This window comes from Nannobrachium achirus (genome assembly GCF_963921795.1).
Source record: "Nannobrachium achirus genome assembly, chromosome: 13".
Lineage (NCBI taxonomy): Eukaryota > Metazoa > Chordata > Actinopteri > Myctophiformes > Myctophidae > Nannobrachium > Nannobrachium achirus.
In genome coordinates this window covers 43,113,059-43,126,818 of record NC_137833.1, presented here as the reverse complement: position 1 = coordinate 43,126,818, position 13,760 = coordinate 43,113,059, and the positions used below count along the sequence as shown (strand labels likewise).

At 40.8% G+C, this 13,760-nt stretch overlaps 2 protein-coding genes across 4 annotated transcripts in view; one reads left to right on the top strand and one right to left on the bottom strand.

Moving 5' to 3' along the window:
- The first annotated feature begins 124 nt into the window (after window positions 1-124).
- Window positions 125-8,593, top strand: ap3m1 (adaptor related protein complex 3 subunit mu 1). Its single transcript, XM_080740503.1, has 9 exons — window positions 125-147; window positions 799-1,076; window positions 2,328-2,499; window positions 2,765-2,902; window positions 3,024-3,109; window positions 3,661-3,794; window positions 4,740-4,947; window positions 5,378-5,522; window positions 7,021-8,593. Exons 2-9 carry the CDS (start codon window positions 804-806, stop codon window positions 7,119-7,121), a joined length of 1,257 nt encoding a protein of 418 aa, XP_080596629.1. The 5' UTR covers window positions 125-147; window positions 799-803; the 3' UTR covers window positions 7,122-8,593.
- A 2,970-nt stretch (window positions 8,594-11,563) lies between these two features.
- The window catches only part of LOC308296971 (vinculin-like), a gene marked incomplete at its 5' end in the record, with an annotated part of 47,206 nt that continues 45,009 nt past the window's right edge, over window positions 11,564-13,760 (bottom strand). For all 3 annotated transcript variants that reach the window (XM_080740344.1, XM_080740345.1, XM_080740346.1), the window contains 3 exons: window positions 11,564-12,201; window positions 12,889-12,993; window positions 13,392-13,595. In XM_080740344.1, the coding sequence (XP_080596470.1) occupies window positions 12,055-12,201; window positions 12,889-12,993; window positions 13,392-13,595 (456 nt within the window). In that variant the 3' untranslated portion in view covers window positions 11,564-12,054. The remainder of the gene's footprint in view (window positions 12,202-12,888; window positions 12,994-13,391; window positions 13,596-13,760) is intronic.

Here is a 13,760-nt window from a genome sequence, read left to right as displayed (position 1 = left end):
CACTCTGAATTTGGGCCTTGCCTTAACCCGGATGCAGAATAGATACACGCAGCTCAGACCCGTTGGCAAACACCAGGTCGTCTCTTGCCATATTTGCCACACAAATAAAGTTACATTCCTGCCACGGGCGAGAGAGTCCTCCAGCAGGTAAAACTACTTTTATGCATATTTAAAGTTATAAACATACTGTCCAGTTGATGGCCATTTGTTGCCATTGAGGTCTTTGAAAGTGTTATGGCGGATGATGATGTGTGTGTGGTGCATTATATTACTTTTAATATTTTATCTGTAGTAGTTACTGAAGAGTTTCCGAATCTCGAGCTGGAGGCTACATTTCGTGCAAGCTTTTGCCAGCTCTTTTTAGACAAACAGTAGACAGGTGACAATATTTACACATGAAACCAATAGTTTCTATTCAAATGCAGTGTTTTGAATGCATTAACAGATGTAGTACTTGGAAACCTATGTCTCTTTCTCTAGAGAAATAGAAATGTGATGGTCTTCCTCTTCCCATTTGTACACTGTCAATGTTACAGATTTGCAAGGGTCAACTAGACCCCAATCTGAGTTCCCAGAGGTCTCTTTTTCCGCCACTAGACCCTCATAAAGGAACCAAGAGAGTCCCTGAAATCCACATTGAGAACCACTGTAGTACTACATACTAGCTCTCTCTTCCCCCCTTCTCCCCCTGTCCCCTGACATGCATTTTCTCACTTACATTCTTGCTCTCTCACATTAACTCCATAAAACCTCATTGTTGACACACAACAAACCACTCCATTGTTTTTCTCCGTCCAGCTGAGATGATCCACAGTCTGTTTCTGATTAATCATTCGGGAGACATCTTCCTGGAGAAACACTGGAAAAGTGTCATCAGCCGGAGTGTGTGTGATTACTTCTTCGAGGCAAAGGAGAAAGCGGTGGAGCCAGAGAATGTTCCACCTGTGCTCCAGACGCCACACCATTACCTTATCAGCATATACAGAGACAAGCTGTTCTTCCTTGCCGTCATCCAGACTGAAGTCCCGCCGCTGTTTGTGATCGAGTTCCTGCACAGAGTAGCAGAGATGTTTCAGGTCTGTCTGTGTGGAAGGTCATTGTTCTAACTTTGTTATAGTCAGACCTGGAGTCGTGCTGGAAACAGGGGCGTCACAAGGGGGGGGGAGTGGGACTGGGTTACTACTAGGGCCCAAGGTGGAGGGGCCTTAATTATTTAATACTTTAGATACTGAAAAATAGCAGATATCGATATACAAGCTCACAGCGCCGCGCTGCAAACTTGTAGATCTGCTATTTTAAAGTCATGAAATCTTTGAATATATGTATTTTTTAAGCAAACATTTCTGACTCAAATTTTGCTTCTGGGGGGTCCCTGGAACTAAATATTTTGAGATGGGGGTCTGTGGCCAAATACATATCATTTTGGGGGTCCTTCACATGAAAAGGTTTGAGCACCACTGACATAGAAACATAGGTTTTTCAAAAAAAACCTTAGAAGGATTTGAAATATTCAAAGACTTGCACAAATCTTCACGATTTGTCAAAAATAGCAGATCTACAAGCTCGCAGCGCGGCACTTGGCGTGCTGTGTATATCTGCTATTTTTCAATAGTTAAAGCACAAAATAAGGCGCAATAATGCGTTCCCTGTCTACATGGTTTATAACCCCCTCCCCCTATGAAGAACATTCATGGGGGGCCCGCAGTGAATCCTTGTACCCAGGGCCCAGAATTAGGTGCGAGACCGTGCGACACCCCTTGGTGGTAATAATGTACATTGTACAACATGTAGGGGTGAGACATTTTTCTGTAGGCTCTCATGCACTAATAAAAGAGACAGGACCTTTTTCACTTTGAAAAGAGAGCATCAATGTCACCAGCTCTCACCATATTTGCCCACTGACCTTCAACCCAATCATGTTCCAAGGAATAACAGTGGTTTTGCATTAGGCACTGATATGAATACATAAATAATATACTCTCTGGTCGTTGCACCTATTTCTGCAGCAGTTATCAGAATCAATCATCTATCAATCAAGGTGGGTGAAAATCTTAGTTGTGAAGGCTCACCATTGCAGACTGTTAAAAGATAAGAGATTTATATCATTAAAGAGAGGGGGGAAGCATAACGTGCATAAAAATATATGACTAATCTGTATAATAAATGAATGGACTCCTATGTGACTAAAGTGCCTAATAAAGAGCCATGAATATACGTATATAAAAGGAGTCCCTTTAAAACTCATCTCGGTCGAGTCTGTGCAGTGGCACCTTATGTCACCTTACGTCAGTTTATCATTATCAATAACGGGGGTGTGTCATTTGCAGGACTACTTTGGAGAATGCTCCGAGGTGGTTATCAAGGACAATGTGGTGGTAGTGTATGAGCTACTAGAGGAGATGCTGGACAATGGGTTTCCTCTGGCAACTGAATCCAATGTCCTCAAAGAGATGATTAGGCCTCCCAATATCCTGCAAACAGTTGTCAATACACTCACAGGTAAACAGATTTACCTCAGAACACTACCTGTACCACTGTTTTTTTTTGTTAAAAAAGGTAGAGCCCACACACAAAAACAGGTAAAAGGTACATCTTTATTAGCTGACATTTCTACACAAAGAAGTACCTTTTGCCTGCTTTGGTGTGCTCTACCTTTTTGAACTGAAGCTTCTTCTGCCCAGCACCCACCAGTCGTGGTGCGTTAGCGAAGTTCCCTTTCAACATAACATTTTTACACATCTGCTGTATGCATTTTCTTTTGCAGGTAATAGTCATGTCGGGGAAACATTACCTACTGGTCAGTTGTCAACTGTTCCTTGGAGGCGGGCTGGAGTGAAATACACTAATAATGAGGCATATTTTGATGTGATTGAGGAAATAGATGCCATTCTGGACAAATCAGGTACAGTTGAGACACATCCTTAGATGTAAAGTTACCTTGAGAGATTTAGGATGATTAGCAGTATTCAAACGTATTTATTTAACTGCTTTGTTAAATTAACGTTACGTGACGTGATGTACAGGTACTACAGTGTTTGCAGAGATCCAGGGTGCAATCGAGGCCTGCGTTAAACTCACTGGGATGCCTGACCTAACGCTTTCGTTTATGGTGGGTTACTTTCCTTTGGGCCCCTTTATGGACACTCAACTGTGTGCTCAAATAAATCACATCTTGTTGTGTGTTGGCTTAACCCTGGTTTTTGACATTATCAAAACGAAGCGGATAAAAGCGTCAAACTTTTTTTGAGGCTTCTTTAGGACCTAACAAAGGATTTTAGCCTTGGGTACCAAACTTTATTCTGAAAATTACCCATAGAATTATCCATATCAAGTTGGGCTCCCATCGACTTTCTATACAGGAGGAAAATACCCAGAAAAAAAATCTGATCATTCGGTTTGTCATGATTCTGAATCCATTGCAAGTATTTGTTTTGCACAAAAAAATGTCCTTCCTATTCCTATTTTCCTCCTTTATAGAAAGTCGGTGGGAGCCCAAATTGATATGCATAATTCTATGGGTAATTTTCAAACTAAAGATTCGTACCCAAGGCTAAAATCCATCGTTAGGTCCTAAAGAAGCCTCAAAAAAAGTTTGGCGCTTTTATCCGCTTCGTTTAGATAATTGTGTTAAGCCAAGCCACTATTGATCTTTACCTGCAGAATCCCCGTCTCCTTGATGATGTGAGTTTCCATCCTTGTGTGCGGTTCAAGCGCTGGGAGTCTGAGCGTGTCCTCTCATTCGTCCCCCCAGATGGAAACTTCACGCTCATGACTTATCACGTCAGCGCACAGAAGTAAGTTCACAAGTTCAAATCCCACTCGTATGTAACATGGCATGAGCAGGATTTAAACCGTGAATAATACGCCATATGATAACAGTACACATGCTAACTAGTTGTGCACCCAGTTACGGTTTTCAAACCCAGTAGCCAAATTCATGTTGGGAGCTGCAGGTGGGCAATTATGGCATTGACTTAAGTTAATTTAGAATTTTGAACAGCACTGGCATTGTGTTTGGCAAATATTAATTATTGCCAGTCATAGGACTAGATGTGAATGTGTTATTTGGCATTTGGTAACAGCTTTTGGTACACGTTGTCCTCCTTCGAGTGTCTTGGCTGTGGAATGCATGACTGTAAAATTGTGAAAATGTCAACAGGCTTGTCAACAAGGTTTCAAATGTTGCCATGTAATCACTAAGGCTATGTTCAGACGGGCAGCCCAAAAACAGATCTTTGGCCTCTCCCGATTGGAATCCGATCGATTTTCTTTATCTACTTTGAACAGCAAAAAAACTATTGAAACATATTTAAACATTTCAAATGATGTGCCTTAGGCTGGGCACTGAAACGTAACTTCGTCCTATGACGTCGTCACTCACTGAAAATAACTGATCTACAAGCTCGCAATGAATCGCAATGCAAGTGACGCAACACTTTGAGCTTATAGATCGTCTATATTCAGTGCGTATTCAACAGAGTACAAATATCAAGCATTACTCATGCGTGCCTATGTCATTACGCCATTACCACACTTTTACCATAGCAACCAATGCAGATAGGTCGACAATGTCTGAATAAACAAACCCAATCAGTTGCAAACAACAGTGTAGACAGTCTTATTTGAGAAACACATTGAATTGGACCGCAATCTGAAAAAGCCTAACTGATAACAGAGCTTCATTGTTCCTTGAACACACAGTTGATAAAGAATTTGGTGTTCTCTGTCTCCCCTCTCAGTCTTGTGGCCATCCCAGTGTATGTAAAGCAGAGCATCAACTTCTTTGACAGCGGCTCCTGTGGACGCCTCGATCTCACTGTTGGACCCAAACAGACCATGGGAAAGCAGGTGGAGGGGCTGATGATAACCATCCACATGCCTAAAGCTGTGCTGAGTGCCAACCTCGCAGCCACACAAGGGAACTACAACTACGACACTTCCACCAAGGTATAGAGGGTATAGAGGGTATCTGCACATACAAAAAATATATGTATACATATATGTGTTATACAAAATGTAATGCTTGCCTCAACTCTTAGTGCTTGTCAGGGTGGGGGGTCCCCAGTTAAAATATGATTATTTTGGGGGTTGCGGGCTGAAAAGGTTGAGAACCACTGCTGTAGATGTTAGTCAGTGACATTGGTATCGGCAGTTATGCAGCAGTTGTACTTAATCTAAAAGTTTGATTTGATTAAACGTTATTTGTTTTCATTTGTTTGCTTACAAGTTTGATGTTCTTCGATGTCAAGATTGAGCACATTTTGTACAAAATGTTGGTCAAGATGTCGTTAATCTGTGGTCTAGGACTCAAAAATCAGGATAGGCATCGGCCCGGGCTTTAAAATGGAGTGCATTATGGTGATCTTTGTTGTGATAGGTACTGGTGTGGGACATTGGCAAACTGAACCCGCAGAAGCTCCCTAACCTGAAAGGCAGTCTGAGTCTGCAGTCTGGAGCCCCCAAACCTGAGGAAAACCCCTCACTCAACATTAACCTGAAGATACAGCAGCTGGCCATATCAGGTATATTTATTGACCTTTAACTTTGACCCTTAGCTTGGTATTAACTTGGTAAAAACTAATTTATAGCCCTGCAAAACCCCTACCACATTTATTTTGCCTGGTCTTAATGATTGTAAAGGTGTATTCAGTAATAATGAAAGTGGCCGGGGGCCATCTTGTCACTTACTGGCCTTACAGCGTGGAAATGTTTAGTTTTTTATAGATCTTTTACACCATTATAATGTTCTCGTTTTGATCATTAGACCCAATCACTGAATATCGGTAGGCCTATGTCTCCAGCTTCAGGATATGTATGATACTGATTTATATTTTATGAGTTCCGTAGTTTACAATCTTTTAGCAGACGTTGTTAATTCAGAGCGACTGTGGTTCTAAAAACTTTTATTTTGACCATCATAACTAAACATCATAACATAACTATGGCCATACTCTACCCTGATTGGTCGAGGACTGGCTGGCCACCTCTGAAAACCGAATCTAGCTATGCTCGTAACACGGGCCATGGTGGAAGTCCTTATATGGTCAGCACACATTCTAGTGAGGAGAATGAATGAAAAATGTACCAATTATATTTTTATTTGAATAAAATACAATCACTGAATATACCTTTAATGTTGTGTGAAATACTAAAGTAGTAAAGTGAATTGCCTTGATGTTTAAATATGCTGGACAAAAAGTTGCCTTGCCCCGTCCTGTCCCATTTGTAATAGTAATGACAAATAAGAATAAAGTCAGTCTTTGGAATTGTACATTACATTAACCACTTCCAACCTGGCCTAATTGAGCATGACATAGGTGAACATTTTCAAAAACCTTAAAGGAGTAGTTCACCACTTTTCAACCTGTCTTCATATAATAGGTCCTCACTAATGTTCATAATAAAATAGCACAATTTTTTTCTATTCAGTCCGGGTCTCATAGGAGAGCTGTCAAATCCTTCCTACCGGTGACATCATCGTTTGACAAAAAAAAATGTAATAATATTTTTGAAAAAAGAAAAAATAGATTTTTATTATCACGAGAACAATGGCTTCCACTTTAACATTGCAACTTTTTCAGGAATAGAAAGCCTGCAGTTTCTATTAGCTTGCATTTCCCATTGATGATGTCACCGGTAGGAAGGATTTGACCCACCCACAGCTCTCCTATGAGACCCAAACTGAGTAGATTTTTTTTTTTGATATTTTATCATGAACATTAGTGAGGACCTATTATATGAAGATAGGTTGAAAAGTGGTGGAGTGCCCCTTTAAAGAAATAGTGAAAGTAGCAGATCTACAAACTAATGAGTCTCGGCTTGTTGTGAGAAAGTAGAATGGGCTATTTTCTCTGTTCATCACACACAAAGTATACATGTTAACATACAGTACAACCTTATGTAGTATTTTCTGTAGTGTTGGAAGGTAGGACATACTAGGACCACATATAAGGTTTGACAGCGAATTTCTGCATTTTATGACACTGCTGACATTGGCGTATTCTCTAACCTTTGTTCCAGGGCTGAAGGTGAATCGTCTTGACATGTATGGAGAGAAGTACAAACCTTTTAAAGGGGTCAAATATGTGACTAAAGCAGGGAAATTCCAAGTGAGGACATAAGTAGAGACACAAAACACCAAAGTCAACAATTTAACGTGCCAAATATGGGCCAGGTTTATGACAAGCTTTTCATATCCGCCAGCTCACTGGTATTAATTGCTTGGTTATTTATTATGTCTATAACATTATATTTGAATGAATGGATGTTGTTTGGCCTGTAAAGGGAAGGTGTAATAACCAGTATTGTGTGTGCGTTTATTAATGAAGTGCTAATGCTGCGTTCACACTGGCAGTGTCAAAAACAACAAAACAACCAAGTGTGATCTTTGCTGCAGTCTCCCTTGACGTGTTGCTCAAGCCACAGGGCATAAATGAAAAGGGTAAAATAGCACAGGGGACTCTGTGTGCAATGGAAAGAATACATTTGTATTTCTTTTACAGAACAGCTGGAATTCTGGGGAGAGGGAGTCAAAATGGAGGGGGGCATTATTAGGGATGCTTCACTGCAGCGTCCACATTTTTCCCAATTACCCTAAGCGTGACGGTGGGGACACAGGGGTTGCAAGGGAAAGGAGCGCTTGTTTTCGATGTTGACGACGGAGGCGCGCCGTCTCAGGCGTCCATGAGCCACATGAAACACCGCAGAGTGAGCGAGTCGCCGTGTCGAGCGTTGCGACGGTCGCATGAGCCGACTCAGCGCCGTTACAGAGTTATGTGCTGTTATGGACAGAATAGTAAATCTTCATCTCCCCTACTTTCGGCACCTCCGTGCGGTCCAACTGAACACAGCAAAGCGCTCCCTACCTCCTTGCCCACCACTGGCCCCCACCGGTGTGCTTAGGTTCCTTGGGAAACGCCAGGTCGCTTCACTGTGTCATTGGAGCGCAGAAAAAAGCTGAAGCCTGCTAAACTCTTTCATTGTAGCGTAGCTTCATGTTGAAGGCTTCCATTGAAAATGACTTGTAGCCTGTTAATTACTTTGTCGCCACTAGTGTGAATGCAGCACAACTGTTGATGTTTGTTTTTTGTATGCTGCAAACCATTCCTCCCTTTTTTTTACCATTTATCCAGTATTTGGATCAAGCGCTGTTCTGAGTGTTGCCATAAATGTCACAATATAACCTCACAAGGGACACTCAGGACTTGCGGTCCACATACTGTGTCACAGTATGTGACACAGTAACCCCTACTTGCCTTGGATATCCTCTTAGTTTCTGCCTGAGCCTAATAAGCCAGATAAGTTAGTTTTTGCAAATGTTTTTACACATTGTGGAATAACTGAAAAAGACAATTTTATACATATGAAGTCTATTTTTTAGAGAATGTAATGTGTTAACTATTCACTCTGAGTGGCTGCAGTATGTGAGTCAGTGATTCTTAAATGCAGTCCTACTTGTGGCCTTGTCATGTGTGTTAAAGTGTAATATACAGCTTACTATCGAGAGTACACCAAGGAGGCCTTGAGTTTATTTAGTGGCTGTTGTTGGCTAAATTTGGCCAAGGTGAAATATAAATCTATGCACACTGTTTGACCTCTGAAAATGATTGTTGTTTAATTTTTTATTAAAAATGGTTAATCACATGAACCCTATAGCGTCGCTATTCTGGGATAAACATTCAGTAAAAATAGCCGATCTACAGTACAAAACACCTGGCAACACTATGTGTTGAAGATCAGCTATTTCCGCAGAGGAAATGTTGTAGCGAGGAGGGAAACAGAGAACCATGTATAGAGTCCTGTCACCCTGGTCAACTACATAATAGGCTTAAAGGAGTAGTTCACCCCAAAATGACCCAAATGCATTACTCCCCACCCGGAATCAATGGTATGGGGGAAAATTTACTATAATCACATTTTTGTCTAAGGAATGCGACAAATACAAAAATATATTATTGAACTCAAGTCTCCTTGGCGTGAGTAATCAATTGACAAAAAGTCATTTTGGGGGTGAACTACTCCTTTAAGGGGTTTTAAGGAATTGTTGAATCATCGTTAGATTAGCTGGTCATACTTGACACTGTTCTAGGCAATCTAGTTTAGCAACAGCACTCCCAAGATAGTGTTAATGTGGTGGAATACATCCTTTCACTTGACACAGTATTAGCACAATCCCTTATCTAAAAGTGTGAAAAGTTGTACTCCCTAAAGTACTAAGTCATTAAGTAGAATCTGTATGTTGTTGGGAAAATTATAAAGGTTTGCGTTTATGTGATTTCACCGTGTGCTCTTTTTCAGCCAACACCTCCGGCAAGGTTGTCCATTCCAGGTTGAAGCATTTCTTTGTAATGACAAATGGATTGAATTGAATGACCAAGCCAGAGCCTTCATTATTGTCCTTTATTAATCCAAGGCACAGCAGATGTGTTGGCAGGGCTATAACTTATCATCATACATAATACATTCAGGGTGTGAATCATTCAGTGCTCGCACCATCACACCGTGTCTCTCAGTCTTAGTCAAGGGCTCAATGACTGCTACATGCTCTGTGGGCTATAATATTTCATAAATTAATTGCGGTAAACAAATCTGTGCCACAACAGCCAAAGCGCTGCCCTTAACCCTGGTGTCCCTATTGTACTGTATGTTTGTTGAGCATGTCATTATAGGTGCAAATGTTCTCAAATGATTATGAAAAATAGCAGATCTTTGAGCTTGTAGATTGGGGCAATTTCTTTTAGAACATTTCTTAACATTTTTGACAGGAGAGCTTAAGTTGACCGCCACGGTGACAGCCCACCACTGCTAATACTGTTTCTCGTGTGAGGAAGTTTCTCACGCATAGATCTCCACATTGCGGCTCCACGAAAGCCATCATCCAACTCTTTAGCTTCGAACACTTGCTTCGAACACTTGACATCTTAAGAAAATATTTTAAAAATATATTTGCGTCGAGTAGACTGAACTACGTTCAAGAAAAATCGAATTATCACCAATACTCAGACTGTATATACAGTAAACTGCTATTAGCTGTCTGCAAGGTGCTTTAGCGGTGTTGTTCACTTGCTCCAGACAAAACACTTTTAATTAAACAATTGCCTCTCAAAATTATAAATTAAGTAATAGAGTGGCATAATAAGCCATGCCACCATATCACACAAAGTTTCACATTATTCACAAACAACCGGGGTCTCCAGGAAATCCTCTAAAGGATGCTTGACAGCATCCAGACTAAACACACGGAGAGGGTTCCAGAGTGGGTTGTCAAAAAAATCATTGGCTTTGATCATCTATGAAAAAGTCCTAAAGTAAACAGTTCAACTGTTACAGAGATTGGTCAGAAGTTCAGCAGTACATTTAAATAATGAAAGCAGAATAAAAACAATTCATAGTTTCTGCTCGAAAATGATAAACCCCAAGAGTAACTCCAGAATATCTCTGGTTTGTCATTAGCTGCAAGAGGAGCATGCTCTAGCAGCAGTAAGCACCTGGAATTAATTGGGCTAATTGACAAAGTACAAAATAGGGCTCAAGTGGTGAAAAGACATTTAATCAGCCCAATATTTCTTTTGTCTTACTACAGTACACAGAATTGTGACAAACTTGTTGGAGCTAAACTGAGTTGACTAGCTTTAAGTTTAATTTATTTAAGTTAAAAAACATTTCTGTGAAATAACTGAAGCTGCACACACAAATGCAATTCACTGCAGCTAAATTATTGGATATAAAGACAAAAATGTGTTTTTCTTGTAAGACAAATATCAAATAGTGCTGATTGACTGCCTTTTAAAGCCTGCCAGGTAGTCAACTCAATCCATCACAGGTACACCACCGCACCAGACTCCCCATGATCCCCACTTGACAACAAACCACACTCAATTACATTGCTCTCTTCTGTATTTGATCTTTTATGGATGTTTAAAGACATCCATTTATGAAGCCTACGATAATGTAAAACATCATATCCTTTGGCATTTTTCATTGTGAATCTTAAATGGCACATAATACAACACACCTTTTTGTGGAAATGGCAAATCTTTAGCATCTAAGTGACAACCTTATTTCTGTTACGTTTTTAAATATTCTATAATAATAAATATTGCATAATGGGTTTTATACAGTATTTTCAACCCTCCAATTCAAATGAAAACAATGAAATCACCTGACAAACAGCAGCATCCGGTGTGTTGTGTCAGTTTTCTGACCAATCTCCCATTAAGAACAATGTTATCAATAAAAGTAAACATGAAAAGAGGAGAGCTTGTGTGAGCGATCAGCCAGGAAAAAGGCTACATACACAAGTGGCAAAATCGGTGAGTTAAGCCCATAACTGAGTGTTGTCGATGATAAAACATATATACAACAGACATTAAGAAACTCTGATGGATAAAACTCAACCAAAAGTAAAGGTCCTCTGAGAGTTTACCTCTTTATGTCATAATTCACCTTTAGAAAATAGAAAACGTTTTCATGCAAAAAATATATACCTGGGATTTGGATAAACTCTTGCAACCCAAGATACCAAAAATATATATTAAAAACTGTCTCTGATTAGCCTACGTAAGACCATATGCATACAGATAAAGGGAGGCATAGCGCGCGCAATCATTCTCAACCCATTTAACTTCAAAGACCCCCAATTTGATATGCATTAGGCAACTCACCCCATTCAATACAGTTATCATCTGTGGCCCAATCTACGCTGTAAAATCCTCAATGTTTATTTAACTCTGAGAGTGTGCGAATGGGACCAAATGGACCATTTGGTTCCATGTGTACACTCTCAGAGTTACAGAACTGGGAACCAGCGGGGTCTGGACGGACTCACTCCGACATGGTACCATGTGACACAATCCCTGATGTTACAAATCCAAATGACAGTGGAGGATGGATGGGACCCACCTGCACCAGGTGACAGACCCTCCTCTTCGGGGAGGTGTTTGTGTGATCCCCCGTTATCCCAACATCGGCGGTTGTTGTGTGCTACCTTTGTTGGAAATGGTTGGTTGGTTTCATGCTCAAGGAGGAGTGGCCAGTCTGAGCTACCTGGTTGGTCTACTGGTACCAGGGGGTCTTGCGGACCCAGCGCAGGGTGAATCCTGCGTCCGTGCGTATCTTGATAGACGCTGCCTCTGCTTCCCTGACGGTCTCCTTCACTGATTGCATCAGGTTCTGGGCGTTATGGACCAACATCTCTGTGGCCTAGAGAAGACAGCAAGGATGGTTTAGCGGTCAACGGGAACATGGAGCTCAGACCTACTCTAATAGTGACGTTACTGTACATATAACTCACTAATGATCAGATTTCAGATTCATAACAGATTTCGTGTGGCTCTGCAAGAGGCTGGCCACATATCGTCGTTGTCAGGTGGAAACCTCGTATCTTCAAGTTTCAAATTTGTAAGTTCTTTCGCAAAGTAAAGCCCTGCTTCATCATACAAGGCCGTTGCACAAAAGTAGTGAAAACAGCAGATCTACAAGCACACAACGCCTCGCAGTTTGAATCATTTTTAAAATGATAAATGCAAAACGAACGGTTTTGGACATACAAGGTTTTCATCGGACAACGACGATATGAGTGTGTGCGTGACTGTCTGTCTGTCTGTCGCTGTCCGGAAAACACATTTATTTCATTACTATTGAGTAGAAACCTTGTTATGTTTTTCTTTCTTGTAGATCTGCTATTTTATTATTATTATTATTATTTTAATGCTTTTTTGAATACTGAAGTTACAGTTTTGGATATTCCACCTGGCAGCAACGATTTCTTTGTGTTCTTTGATTGTGCTTTTGTGTATACCTGTACATAATAGAGCAGCGTGATTGCACTTGGCCAACAACATGATTGTGTAATGCCTTTGTCATTGACAAGTCATTGTTTGTGTTTACCTGTTCTGACTCCTCTTCACTGATGTTGGTTCGTCCCAGCATGGTGGCTTTGACGGTGGAGAGAATCTTCAACTGAGTGCTGATAGTCGGGATGCGCTCGCACACCTTCGTTAAGACCAATACGGGTTATATTGTGTTAGAAGGTGTTTTGCAATCATTGTATCCATGTCTTAGGAGCGCAACAGTTAAATACAGTAGCAGAATAGCGTATGTAGAAGCTCACTTTTTGTGAGCTTGTAGATCGTCTATTTTAGTAATTTTTTGTGCAATAGGGCTTAAGTTGTTAATCAAACCAATCAATTTAGTTTACTATAAAAAATCAACTAGAAGTTTTTGCATCAATTTGTTTTGTATATAAAAGATTTGATTATTCCATTATCGATTAATCAAAAAAGTAATCAGTAGAATAATTGCTAAGATAATGATCTATAATTGCAGCCATAATGCCATGTGCCCATCATTTCAGTAAACCGCTGTGGTAGTGTGAGCATATATGTTGATACCTGAAGCAGGTTTGTTCTGATGCGTCTGTCGGTGCACTGCTTCGCCACTTCTTTGGCCAGCCTCGTCACCTCATCTGAGGCCTTGGCGATGTCCTTGGCGCACTGAATCAACGCTCGCTTGTTTCCGCTCCCACCGCGCACCAGTCGAGACATTTCAGCCATTAGCAGAGCCATCCGCTTGGCCGCTGCGATGATGTCGTTACCCTACGGTTGAATTGAAGTATTGGACAAGTCCTTTCAGAATACACTGGAAACATGCACAGTAAAATCCTGAGTTCAGTGTTCCTTCATCCCTAATAATAGTGGGAAAATGTATTCTCGCCTCGCAGGCACTTATGGGTAGGGCTGTCACGATTATGACATTTTACA